Source organism: Nicotiana sylvestris, chromosome 12, assembly GCF_000393655.2.
Source record: "Nicotiana sylvestris chromosome 12, ASM39365v2, whole genome shotgun sequence".
NCBI classification, from domain to species: domain Eukaryota; kingdom Viridiplantae; phylum Streptophyta; class Magnoliopsida; order Solanales; family Solanaceae; genus Nicotiana; species Nicotiana sylvestris.
This window is the reverse complement of record NC_091068.1, coordinates 168,300,121-168,314,509: the sequence shown is the minus strand read 5'-3', so window position 1 is coordinate 168,314,509 and position 14,389 is coordinate 168,300,121. Positions and strand designations below refer to the sequence as shown.

The following is a 14,389-nucleotide window of genomic DNA, read 5'->3' as shown; positions in this document are numbered from 1 at the left end:
GGTGCTTTTGTGGATATTTGAGAGAGTATTCAGCGGCTTATGAGCCATAGAAGGTGTGGTTTTATGCTTGCGACTCATGTGGTGAGTCTTGGTTGAGGATTATGGTGCTATAGCAAGGAGAAGTATCAACTTGAAGGTAATTCAGAAGGAACTCAAATAGATATGACAGCTTGGTAGTAGGTTGGATCGGCATGTTAATGGGTTTGATTAGTTCTTTGGGTGTTTATGAGGTAATGAGTTTCTACAGGTGTTTCGTGGCAATGCTCTTGAGTTTTGGTGACCTACGTAGCTTGGTAGGGTTAGAAGGATTTAGTCCTGCCGGTTGGGTTTTGAGCAAATGGGATTCGGAGAGTTCTTGATGGGTTCTACCACAGTTAGAGAGGTATATCTTCTATTGGCGTGGGGAGCATGTGATGTATAGTGAATTTCTCCTAGATGGGATCAAATGGAAAGTTCTTGGCTAGTTGAGTACGTAGTTGCTTGTGACTCAGAGCGGATTATGAAGTTCTCATATTTATCATGAGATGACATGGTATATGCGGTATGTTATGTAGGGTTGAGATTTGCATGTGTAAGGTCAAGGTTATGTTCTGAAAGGAAGGTCATAAATTCTTAGGCAGCATGGACAGTTTTAGATGACTAGGTAAATGATATTACTAACTGGTATGGCTTGATGAGAGTATATATTTCAGAAAAGGGCGATGTGTGGGAGTTATGGATACTTCATTGGTATTGCGGCACTCTCTTGTTTGATCGATTGCTGGAGTTCAGATGTTATCTTGTGGCATAGAAATTTTTTAGAAGTATTCCTCTTTGGATGACCATGTAATCGGAGAAGTGTGGGCATTCAGGCGATGGAGTTGAGACCAGAGATGGTGATTTGTATGTTATATGGATTTGGAGACTGAGAGTTTTCGTGAGTATATTGTTTCGTGGTTGTGGACTGTGAAAATGTAGCTAAGGTCAGTCAGAGGGTAATATGTGTTGTGATTCAGTCACTGTGGACTTTCGGAGGGTTATTTATCTATTATGGGTGACCAAAGTTCATTTGGGTTCATTGGTAGGCCCAACATAGATGTGTGTTCTGCATCGGGTCAGATTTGTTGACTCTGAACTGTTATTATGGAGGGATGTGCCATTCGATTATTGTAGAGCTTATTCGTATTCTGGAGTGATCTATGAGTTACTCTTCTGTGTTACGAGGAGTTGTGATTCATTGGTGATATGCACATATGGTGCGGTTCAATTTGAGCTTTCTAGTAGAATTTGAGTGAGACGGGTATTTGGGTGTTGCATGATTTATTACGCATTGTATATGCTCTTTCAAACTAGTATGGAATTGCATCGTTTGCTCTGCATGGTTATGGTGATTCACTTTTGGTACTAGACATCAAATGGCGTGTGGTTGTTGACTTTGAGCCTGGTGGCTTGAGTTGATTCATGTGGACTAGTGTTTGGAAAGGGTCAAGCCTTGCAGTGGAGTTATGGGAGATATGATCTGTTGAGTTAGATTTGTATGTTCGGGTTCCATGATTTGTGATGGGTTCTTAGCATCGTGTTGTGGTGGTACTGATGAGTATGCGGTACAACTCTCTCATTTGAGTCATTTTCCATGATTTGAACGCATTTGGATTGTTGCTTATTGGTGCGTAGATTGCATGGGTTGAGGCTTTAGATTGTGTCGATGTGTCATGTCACTAGGGTAGTCATGTTGGGATGAGATGAGGTCATTGGACCTAGAATGAGTACTATTAGATTTGATTTCAGCATGTTGGAAGGATAATATCGAAATTTGGCTTAGAAATGTACTATAGCCCTTGTAGAAAGAGGGGGGGGATTCCATGACTGGTTGATTTGAGGAATGGTTATGATATCTGCACGTTTTCTTTCATCATTGGCTTATACGAAAGTGTTGGAATGGGGTTTTGTTTAATAAGAGGTTTATTACTGGTATTGCGTTGTTGTGAGTAACTGTGGTGATTAGAAGGTGCCGCTATGAGAGTTTGAGTTGTGCGGTATATCATGTGTTTTCATCTTGAATTGCGGTTATGGTTTGATACAACATGCTCAGATTTATTCAGTATATAGATGTGAGATTCCGATTTTATAGATAATTTCGAAAGTGGAAACTTGGTTCTAAGGTTATGGGCTAGGGTGAATTGTGAAATTTTAATTATATTGTGCTATCGGAATTATATGGGATAGGGTGACGTGGGATCACCCCTGGGTATGCGCTTGGTATGGTTATATAGCAATTTGATGGTTTTCGGAACAACTCTGGGCACGTTCGAGGATGAATATATGTTTAAGTGGGGGAGAATGTAACGACCCGACCGGTCGTTTTGAGCATCTGCACTTCGCTCGCCCGTTCTCGGGCATTACTAGCCCCGTATGATGTATTATGACTTATGTAAATCATCGGTTTTGGTTTTCAGGTTAATCAGAATAGATATGGAAGAATGATTCTCAGCTTGAAGGTTTTGACCCAGTCTTTACTTTTTAGTATTCGATCTCGGATTTGAATTTTTATGATTTGGTTAGCTCTGCTGGGTGATTTTGGACTTATGAGCGTGTTTGTAATGTATTTTGGAGGTTCGTGGTAGATTTAGGCTTGAATTGGCGAAATTAGAAATTTGACCTTTTTTGATCGGTAGTGGAAATCTTGATATCGGGGTTGGAGTGGAATTCTAGAAATTAGAATAGGTTTGTTGTGTCATTTGTGACGTGTGTGCAAAAATTTCAGGTCATTTGGATGAGGTTTGATAGGTTTTTGGATCAGTTGCGGAATTCAGAAATTTGGAAATCCTTAGGCTTGAATCCGAGGGTGATTTGGTGTTTTGATGTTGTTTTGAGGGTTTTGAAGGTTCGACTAGGTTGGTGTGTTGATATATGATTTTTTGGTGCTTTTGGTTGAGGTCCCGAGGTCCTCGGGATGAATTTAGTTGGTTGACGGGGAGTTTGGAATTTGGAAAGTGCAGCAAAAGCTGCTACTGCTGGTGTATCCGCATCTGTGGATTTGGAACCGTAGGTGCAAGCTTCGGAGGAGCGGTCTTGAGTTGTAGGTACGCAGAGGAACTGCAGGTGCGGATGGTCCCCTGTATCTGCATGACCGCATGAGCGGTTAGGCGACCGTAGAAGCGGAGTTTGGCTGGTTAATGACAATCCGCAGAAGCAAAGATTTGTCTGCATATGTGGACCGCAGATGCGACATTGGTACCGCTAGTGCGGTTTTGCTGGGCAGAAAGTATAAACAGAGGGCTTCACGAATTTGGTCATTCTTCCACAATTTTTGGTCGATTTTGGAGCTCCAAGCTGTGATTTCAAGAGGGAATCAAGTGTTTTCAGAGAGGTAAGCTACTTGGGATTTGTATCTTGTGTTTATGCATATTATTCCATTGTTTAATCATGATATTAGTGGGAAAATTTGAGAAGAAATTGGGAGATTAGGGCTTGAAATTGGGGATTTGATGGGCTATTTGAGGTCCAATTTTGATGATTTTAGTATGTATAGACTCGTGAGAGGATAAGGATTCTAGTGTTGTGATTTTTATCGGATTCTGAGACGTGGTCCTAGGGGTCGGGTTTGGCCAATTCCAGAATTTTGAGTTTAATTTGATAATTTTCGCGTGGGCTTTGTCCCTTTGGCATATATTGATGATATGATTTTGATTTTGGATAGATTCGGGATGATTTGAGGCCGAGTCATGAGGCAAGGGCATCGCGGTGTAGATTTTTAGTCCGGTTTGAGGTAAGTAATGATTGTAAATCTTGTCCCGAGGGTATGAAACCCCGGACTTCACTTCATTTCACTATATTGAGGTGACACACACGCTAGACGACGAGCGTGGGGGCATGCACCGTTGGGGATTTTGACTTGGTCCATCCCATGGCAACTCTTAAGTTGCGTATTTGACTAAAAACTATTTGATACTCTTGTGTTTTGAAAAGTATTAATATGTTTTGGGTTGAATGCCATATCTGGGCCTCGTGCCAAGTTATTTTGACCCTTCAGGGTTTTTCCTTATTATTTTGTCACTATTTTGACTTAAGATCTGTACTAAGTCATGTTATATTTTTATTGATTTCATAACTTAGTATTTATTACTCCTTTGATGCATAACAATGATATTCTGGGCTGAGCACCCTGTTTACTAATAGCCTGAGTGTCTTGTGAGGTTGATGACTGAGAGAGGCCGAGGGCCTGTTGGTGAGGATTTTATATAATTATGGATTGGGCTGTACGCCGTAGCGATAAACATATATATATATATATATGTGGATCAGGCTGCACGCCTTTGCGATATATGGATCGGGCTGCACGCCGCAACGATATATAGATCGGGCTGCACGCCGCAGTGATATTGGGTCAGACTGCACGCCGCAACGATATAGCGCTTGGGCTGTAGGAGCCCCTCCAGAGTCTACACACCCCAGTGAGCGCAGTCGACTATATACTTATGGATCAGGCTGCACGTTGCAACGGTTATTATAAGGTACCTATTGAGCGTGAGTGCTGAGTGTGAGCACCGATTGATGAGAGTTAAGTCACAAGTGACTGATAGGCTTGCTCGAGGGGCTATACCAGTTGATCACGAGTGATACTTTGCCCGAGGGGCTAGTTTTTATGAAATTGCTATTTTCAATCCTCTTTATACTGAGCCTTTATTAAAAATGTTGAACAAATATTTTAAACAACTTTCATTGAAACTGGAGTTTTTATGAGATGTTTGGAATTTAATTACTGATTTGGCTTTGTTATTTCCACTGAGATTTTTATGTTATGAGATGTATATGAATGACCAAGAGGTTTGCCCGAGGGGCTGTTTATGATTCATGTTTGCTCAAGGGGCTGTATATGAATTATGTTTTGCCCGAGGGGCCGATTATGATCTTTATCACTTTTACTGTAAACTACATTGAACCTCTATTGAAATTGTTGGAAAGCATCTTCAAATGATTTTTACCAAAAACTGGATTTTAAATGGATTTTATTTGTTTCGTACTGCTCAGTCTCTATTTACCTTTATTACTTACTGAGTTGGCGTACTCACATTACTCCCTGCACTTTGTATGAAGATCCAGGTATTTCTGAACCCGATGGCGGGTGTTGGTTACTCAGTGGTAGGTTCATCGGAATTAGCAAGGTAGCTGCCTGGCGACCGTAGCCCTCCTTTTCTCCCTCTTTCTTCTTCCTTAGTGTATTCAGTGATTTTTCCGGCCATATTGGTCTTGGTGTTGTCAGACAGTTGTAGTAGATGCTCATGACTAGTGACACCCCGGTGTCGGGCTTTCTTTTCTCACTGTTGTTCAGACTTAAACAGTTTATGAATGTTTAGTGTTATATAGCTTTGAATTTTATCTTAAGAATGAAAATATTGATTGGTCTTGGTAATGTGTCGGCTTGGCTAGTACCACGTTAGGCGCTATCACGATCGGGTTGGTTTTGGGTTATGACAATAGTGATTATAAACTGGCAAGAAAGTGGTCATTACTTGGTGTAACTCATAAAACCACTAAAGCCATGATCTACCACTAATTACCACTAAATATTAAATTTTGTTACCACCAACCATGTTCTACAATTTTACTATCCCACTACTTTGTTATTTATTTTATGGAAGAAATTTTATACCTATTGTATACGGGTAAAATCGAGCCCGTTGAACTTATTGGTTTCCCGGTAATCCAAACGGGACTGGAACGTGATCACAAAGAATTGTATTCTTGGCAAAAAACCTCTCACATCGGGGATCGAGCAAAACATCCACCTTCGAAACCATTTGGGCCATATCTCATGGGTCCGGTTCGAGTCCCTCAACTTTGGAGAGCATTTCCAAACGGCCGAACACGACTAACAAAGAACTGTTACATTTGTGCCCAACTGAATGCCACAGCGTAAATGTTGGCCCGTATCAAGAGTGAATCAGTGATCGGCACAAAGAAAGACTTTTATCCTTTTTAAGAATTGTACTTAGGATGAAACTCCCCTACTATATAAAGGGAAAACTAACTGTTCATTAGAGACATTGTAACACGCATATAAAGGCAATTTATTTCAATTCTTTTTGTTGTTCAAAGTGCTTATTCTTGTTCTTGTGTTCTTTATATGTATAAGCTTGAGATCGACGACAGGTTCTTCATCGAGCCATCAACCGAGATCGGAATCACCCTTAACATTGGTTTTGTTATCCATTAAATTTTTTATTTGTTTAATCTAACACTATTAATAATCGTATTGAATTAATTCACATATCCTTAAAACCACATATAAATTCAATTGTTATCCATTTTCAGGGTAAATACGTTTAAATAGTAGTGTTTCTTCCTTGTGTTGTACAGTTAAACCTCTTTATAACAGCCTCGTTTGTTCTGAAATTTTATCAATACTATAGTGAAGTGTTGTTATAGAGGACATATATTATAATGTAATATAATATTCAGTTCTAGGATAAGCTCGACTTCTTTATAGTGAATGTCTATTATATATTGTTACGCCCCACAATATTACGTCGATATTACGTCCCGCAATATTATATTATGATGATGTTACGCCATGCGGTATTATATTACGATGATGTTACACCTTGAAGTATTACATTACGATGATATTACGCCTTGCAGTATTACATTACGTTGATGTTACGCTTCACAGTATTAAATTACTACGATGTTGCACCCTGTAGTATTGTACGCTGAATTTGTTGTAAGATAATTAACATCAATCCAAGTAAAAGATTATTTGGAGATTATAAAGATTTTGTTATTTCAAACAAGTAATGAGTAAATCGTGAAGGTGAGAGGGGAAGCAAGTCACAGAAAATGAATTTTCATCCAAGTTTGGCATGTTGGGATAAAATACGGCCATAGCTAAAGTACTCGGTATTTATGGGCTAGTGCTATACAGGGTACCACATGACCATGATAGTAAGATGTATAAAGTATATGAAAAGTGATAATATTTTAAGTAATTTGAGGTAATTCTTAATTATTTGGGTGATTGGTTAATTATTGGCTAATGAGATATTACCCAATTAATTAAGGAATCAATTATTGGATAATGAAAATTTTAATAATGGGATATTACTCATCAATTATATTGCATGAGGTGGCAGCCCCCCTTGCCGATTTGCAATGACTCAAATTATAACATGAAAGGTGGCAGTTGTTAAAGAAAGTGAGTCATTTCCTAATCTCATAAAATACTACCATCAAACGAATATTGTATTACTATTGGGAAAGGGTTTCATCCAAGAATATAGTAACATTGTTAACAAAGTCTTTCATCCAAAAACATGGTAACGTGATTGACAAAAGACCTTCTGTCCAGGGAATATATTAACGCTATTGACAGAGAGTTTCATCCAAGGAACATAGCAACATTATTGAGAAAGAGTTTTAGCCAAGATTATCTTTGCATAGCAAAGTTATTGCTTCGAGCATTTCATATGGATTTTTCTCTGCTCCGGTCTTGCCGTCACATGTTTTGTCACAATTAACACGTGTTAGAGGGATTGTCAAGAAAATCGACTCAGGTATGTTAAGATTATCCCTTATTTCTTTTGGCATGATCTATACGTCACAAACGAAATGAGAAAATGCACAATTTCTCTAATGACTCTATTCATAAAAATACTACTGGTGTCTGTATTCTTGATTCCCCATCTGAATTATTATTATATCTTCTGTTCATGGGTCTAAAAAAATACGTATTTAATAAAGTTTATCTGAAAGGCATATTGGTTTTTATGCCATACCGAGAAAATCTTATTAATGTATTTCTTATGCATATCATTCATTTATACATGTACATTGACCCATGACCAGATGACGTGATATACGAGTATATATGTATATTATATGTATATGGGATATGTAAAAAGATTACGACATTATATACATAACACCACCTGATCAGCTGGTATACATTGATGATTTGCCCACAGTGGCCGAGATGATATGATGGGATGCCCTCAGAGGCTGATGATATTATAAAACATGTACCTATGTATGACATGACATTCATACGCATATGCATGACACTATAATTATTTCATGATTTACAGAGTTATCCAGACTTATAGGTTAAGTCATTTACTCTATATTTCCTCCATGTCTATTATGTACTTATTTATGTGTCTTACATACTCGGTACATTATTCGTACTGACATCCATTTTGCCTGGGAATGCTGCGTTTCATGCACGTAGGTCCTGATAGACAGGTCGAGAGACCTCCAAGTAGACTATCAGCTCAGTGGAAGCTGTTGGTGCGCTCCATTTGCTTCGGAGTTGCTTGTTTGGTTAGTATGATTTAGATGTGTATTGTTTGGTATGGTTATCGCTTCAAACTCCACACTACTAAAAGGTAGGAAGAGCGGGTCGCAATAGCTTTTACTCGATATGAGGGTCGGGATCAATTTCCATAGGGAGCTAGGAATGGAGTTGAGTATCTATCTAGACTAGAAGTGTGTATTTGTTCCAAATGTCACTTCCATACATTTTTGGGTTTTTAGATTATAACAATTATTGCCAAACTATTAATTGAAACAAGATTATGCTACGCGATAATTGTTAAGTTGTATTTAATGGGAAGAAGGGCACTAGGGCCGTGACACTACCTAGGTGGTTAATTGACGGGTAGATGTTACTAAGGTTCGATTGACATAATTGGGGCTTATGCAATAACTGTTGCACAATTTTACCCACTCTCACACCTCTCAGTAGAGAGAATGATTTTGCCCAATTGACTCTCTCGAGACCAAATAGGTAGGAAAATTAGACCAAGCAACTAGGGTTCAAGTAGGGTAATTACTCTCTTGAGGTTTAACCCGTTAATTGAGACTATCATTTCTCATGAGTCCATCCCAATTCCTTGTTGGGTCCATCCCAGACGACTTGTAATTTTTGTCCTTGGCGTTGTCTGACCCCTTCAAACTGTACTATGAAAACGGAGTCACAGGTTTGACCTTAATATCAAAAGGTCTCTTCTCCACCTTCAGGTCCCGGAAATACATAGTGAGGGTGCTGGGAAAAGGTAGTTCCAGTCATGCTCACCCCCACTGCAGAAATAACGCGAGACATCACATTTCCCACGTTGATAGGGTATCCCGCCATAATAGATGCAACAAGAATAGCCCGGCCAAGTGGAATAGTCTGATCATGGGTAGTGGGGTCAAGCCGACTACACACAAAAGTCAACCACCCATAGCCTTAAAGTTGAAGGTCCTCCGAAGTATTTTGGTCCCTGCTTGCAACCACTCTGGAACCGTACTCGGGATCGCCAGGTATGAAGCTAACCACGGACGAACCTCCTCGCCCATTGCCAACTTTTCATTGTACAGGGACTCGTCTTCTTCAATGAACCCCAGGTATTCATTTAGTGCCTTCCCGGTAAATATCACATTCTTGTTTCGCACTTTGGTCGCTTTAGTGCCCTTCAAGATGTGGTCCACATTGCTATAAAACTCCTTGACCATGTGTTCATTCGCGTTCATAGAATTATATTTAAAGAACTCCCAACCCACTCGAGCTTGAAACTGTCTATGTACATTGGGGTGTAGGGGTGGAAGGTCTCTGTCAATGAAGCTCCTCTCAAGAATCAACTTTCGTGATGGCCACCTGTAACGACCCGAACCGTCGTTTCCTGTATTTTCATCCCGTATTCCCCGTTAAATGCTTATTCATGTTTCAATATGTGTACTTGGTGAATTTGAGTCAATTCGGATCGAGTTTGGTATGAAATGGGACAATTAGTCTCTTTAAGGAAGAATTAGTTTGGAAAAGTCAACCGGACCTTGACTTGTGAGTTAGAGGGCTTGAAATTGAATTTCGATGATTCGGTTAGTTTCGGGGGATGATTTAAGGCCTAGGAGCGCAATCGGAATTAATTTTGGAGGTCCGGTGAAGAAATTAGCTCATTTTGGCGAAGTTAGTATTTTGGCAATTTCCGATTGATAGGTGAAATTTTGATCCGACGGTCGGAATGGAATTTCAATAATTTCTGTAGCTTTATTATGTCATTTTGGACTTGTGTGCAAAATTTGAAATCAATCGGATGTGATTTGATAGGTTTCAGCATCGGAAATAGAAGTTGGAAATTCTAAAGTTCATAAAACTTAGATTGGAGGTTGATTCATAATTTTAGCATTGTTTGATGTGATTTGAGGCCTCGAGCAAGTCCATAATGTATTTTGGGACTGGTTGGTATTATTGGTCGGGGTCCCGGGGGCCTCGAGTGTATTTCGGATGCCCAACGGGTCATTTTTGAAAGTTTTTTGCTGTTTTGAGCAAAAATGTAATGATCTAAAGGTTCATTTTTAGTTCTAGAGATCCAAATTTGATTTCGAGACTTCCAAAATTTAAATCATGAATTATAGGACTGATCTGGAAATTTTGGTTTAATTCCATCAAGTCGCGATTGGGTTTTTGACGTGAAATGTGAGTTAATTGTTTAACGAGCGAAATGGGTATTGAACTGGGTAAACGAGCTCCGAATTGAGTTTCAATTGAAGGTTTGTGTTTGTATTATTATTTTTGACTCATAGGAACAAGAATCGTCTAATTCAGAGTTCGTATGATGGAGTTAGAGCCATTTTAGTGAAAAATAGCTGTGCTGCAAATTTCTTAAAACCTGCTATATTTTCTGCAGTAGTGAACAATACCCATGCGTGAACAATAACCGCGCGGGTGAATAGTGAACGGTGCCTCATGCGCATGAACAGTGCCCCGCGTGAACAATACCGAAAATTTCTGGACAGATTTAATGTCCAGCAGTCCGAGTTTGGTCATTGTTTTTGACTTCCAAGCTCGGATTTTGGGCGATTTTTACAAGAAATCTTGGAAAATCTTTAGGTAAGTCACTTGTGATTATTTCTACTCCATAATATTGAATTATCATCGAATAATCCGACTAGATTACATGTTTTTGAGGAGTAAATTGAAGATTTAGACGTAGAGATTTGAAAATAAGATTTGAAGATTTGAGGGGTCATTTGAACTCCGATTTTGGTAAATTTTATATGTACGGACTCGTGGCGAGATGAGGAATCCGGTGATGTGACTTTCATAATTTTTTGAGAAGTGGGTCCGGGGCTCGGGTTTTGCGAATTTCGTGAATTTCGATATTTTTTGAGTCTTTTCGATTGGGTTATATTCCCTTAGCCTATTGTAATGTATTCGTTGTGGTTTTGACCAAATTCGACGCGCGAAGAGGTAAATTCGAGAGGCAAGGGCATAGAGGAGTAGACGTTGGACCGTCTTGAGGTGAGTAATGATTTTCAATGATGCACTGAGGGTTTGAAACCCCGGATTGCACAACATACTGCTATGTTGAGATGAGACACGCATTGTATGACGAGCGCGAGGTCATTTACTATTGGGGATTGTGACTTGGTCCATCCCAGTTGATATTTTTACCACGTAATTGATAAAGATTTATTGTTTTTCACTATGATTGGGCTTATTGCCATATTTGGGCTTCGTGCCAATTATCTGAAATCTTTTATGAATTTACATCACTATTTTCCTCACGAATTGAAATATTATTTGAACTCAGTCCAATTGAATTATATTATTTTGTGAACTCTGCTGCATTTATACTCAACTCGAGATTTAATGATATTTATAATGTTGTTGAACTGAGCACTATTGTTTTACTGATGCCCAAGAGGCTTATGATTATTTTCTGGACTGATTGAGGCTGAGGGCCATACGTGAGGATATGTTGAGTGATGTGAGGAGGCTTTCAGGCCTCGAGTGTTATATGAGGAGGCTTTCAGGCCTCGTGTGTGATGTGTGAAGGCTTTCAGGCCTATTGATATTGCGCTTGGGCTGTAGGAGCCCCTCCGGAGTCTGTACACACCCCCAGTGAGCGCAGGGTACCCAGGTGAGTTGGGAGTGGGCCCGAGAGGCCGTTGCTTGTGTGTGGTGAGTTGGGAGTGAGCCCGAGGGGCTGATGTTGTGTGCTGGTGAGTTGGGAGTGAGCCCGAGGGGCTGATACTATACTGAGATTTACATATTGAGCCCGAGGGGCAAGCTTTTGATTTATCCTTACTGTGGAAATTATTTGTCTTTACTGTTTTAAAAGAAGAATTATCTGATACTCACTATTTTACTGTATAACTGATTTTACTGCTTGGGATAGCGCTATATTGTGCCGTTATGAGATTTCATGTTTTCAGTCGTTATTTATTTTTATTACTCACTGGGTCGGAGTACTCACATTACTCCCTGCACCATGTGTGCAGATACAGGCAGAGCTGAGTTCGCTCCTGAGCGCTGATTCTTTCCAGACCAGGCGGTGACTAGGAGTAACGAGGTAGCTGTTGACGTCCGCAGCCCCGTTTTCTCCCTTATCTTTGTTATTTATGATAATTCCAGACTTTGTAAAATATTAGTAAACTCTGTAGTAGCTCATGACTTGTGACACCCCGATTTCGGGCTGAGTTGGGAGGGTTTTCCTTGTTCTATCACGTTTATTTCGCATTTAAGATTATATTGCCCATGATTTAGACTTATTCCTGCTAAGTAATTATAAAGAGATGTACTGTTTTGTTGATTGGCTAGCCTTATCCTATCGAGAGGCGCCATCACGACCGGGTTGGGATTTTGGGTCGTGACAAGTTGGTATCAGAGCCTAGGTTACTAGGTCTCGTGAGTCATGAGCTGGTTTAGTAGAGTCTCGCGGATCGGTATGGAGACGTCTGTATTTATCCTCGAGAGGCTGTAGAACCTTTAGGAAAATTTCATATTCTTGGAAATTCTTGTCGTACGACTTTGTTGGTCCGAAAACTAAATTCTGTTGTTCTATTCTCTCACAGATGGCGAGAACACACCCTAATGGAAAGGACGGACGACCACCATTGCCACCTACTGAGGCCACCAGAGGCCGTGGACGTGGTCGTGGTCGAGGTCGTGGTCGAGGTAGAGCCGCAGGGGTAGCATCTGTAGACCCACCAGTTGCCACGGCTCAGGATCAGGCTCCAGCTGCAGAGACTCCAGCAGCACCTGCTCAGGCACCAGTTGTGCCTATTGTTATTCCGGGTCTTCAGGAGGCCCTGGCTCAGATTCTGACAGTTTGCATTGGCCTGGCTCAGGCAGTTTCAGCCACCACTGCAGCAGCTACTTCACAGGCAGGGGGAGGCAATCAGACCCTCGCTGCTCGCACACCTGAGCCAGTAGTGCAGGGATTAGAGACACCAGAGGCACCACCAGTACAACAGTTGCCCTAGTTCAGCCGGTTGCACCGGTTCAGGATAATATGATCCCAGTTATGCCAGACGATGAGCAGCGTCGTCTTGCGAGATTAAGCAGACTTGCACCTCCTACTTTCAGTGGTGCTCAGAGCGAGGATGCCCAAGGTTTTCTTGACAAGTGTAGACGTATGCTGAGGACAACAGGGATCTTGGAGGCTAGCGGTGTATCCTTTACTACTTTTCAGTTCTTAGGTGCAGCTTTCACTTGGTGGGAGGCATATGAGCGGCGTAGGCCGGTAGGTTTAGCGCCCTTGTCCTGGCAGGAGTTCTCCACTCACTTTCTGGAGAAGTGGGTACCGCGATCTCAGAGAGAGGAGATGTGCAGGCAGTTTGAGTATCTTCGTCAGGGAGATATGACCGTATCTCCGTATGAGCTAAGGTTCTCGGAGCTGGCTCGTTATGCTCCATGGATGGTCCCGACTGATCGGGAAAGGATTATGAGGTTCGTGGATGGGCTTAATTATCCCATTCGTATTCTGATGGCTCGAGATAGGATTCTGAGCCATACTTTTGAGGATGCAGTAGATGTTGCTCGCGACATTGAGACGGATCGTCATCTAGAGAGAGAGGAGCAGGAGGCTAAGAGGCCTCGTGGATCAGCTAGTCACAGTGGTGCTCCGTCTAGGGGCCAGTTTCAGCAGAGTAGAGGTCGTTCTTACAGGCCTCATCAGTCAGCTCATCCAGAGTACCGCGGGCCATCTTCAGGCCGTGGTCATCAGGGATTTCAGTAGAGCCAGTCATCACTCAGTGCCCTTCCAGCTCAGAGTTCTTCACGTGCCCCGTCAGTTCAGGGTCCTTCTGCACCGAGTGCACTATCTAGTCACTCCGGTGCGAGGGGTTCTTTTCAGTCCCATCCTCCAGCATCTAGGGGTTGTTATGAGTGCGGAGAGTTAGGACATGTGTGGAAGCAGTGTCCTCGTCGTACCGCCAGTTCATCATAGCAGAGGGGTCAGTCCTCATCTTCTGCACCAGCTACTTCAGCACCCACCCAGTCAGCTAGGGGTGAGGGTCAGGCAGCTAGAGGCCGCCCCAGAGGGGGAGGTCGAGCAGGCGGTGGTCCGGCTCAGTTTTATGCTATTCCAGACCGGGCAAATGCTCTTGCGTCAGATGCTGTTATCACAAGTATTATCTCAGTCTG

At 41.4% G+C, this 14,389-nt stretch overlaps 1 protein-coding gene across 1 annotated transcript; it reads left to right on the top strand.

The window, feature by feature from the left end:
• Positions 1-13,256: 13,256 nt before the first annotated feature.
• LOC104230050 (uncharacterized) lies at positions 13,257-13,982 on the top strand. Its single transcript, XM_009782786.2, has one exon. The coding sequence runs from the start codon at positions 13,257-13,259 to the stop codon at positions 13,980-13,982; it is 726 nt and encodes a 241-aa protein (XP_009781088.2).
• The last annotated feature ends 407 nt before the right edge of the window (positions 13,983-14,389 follow it).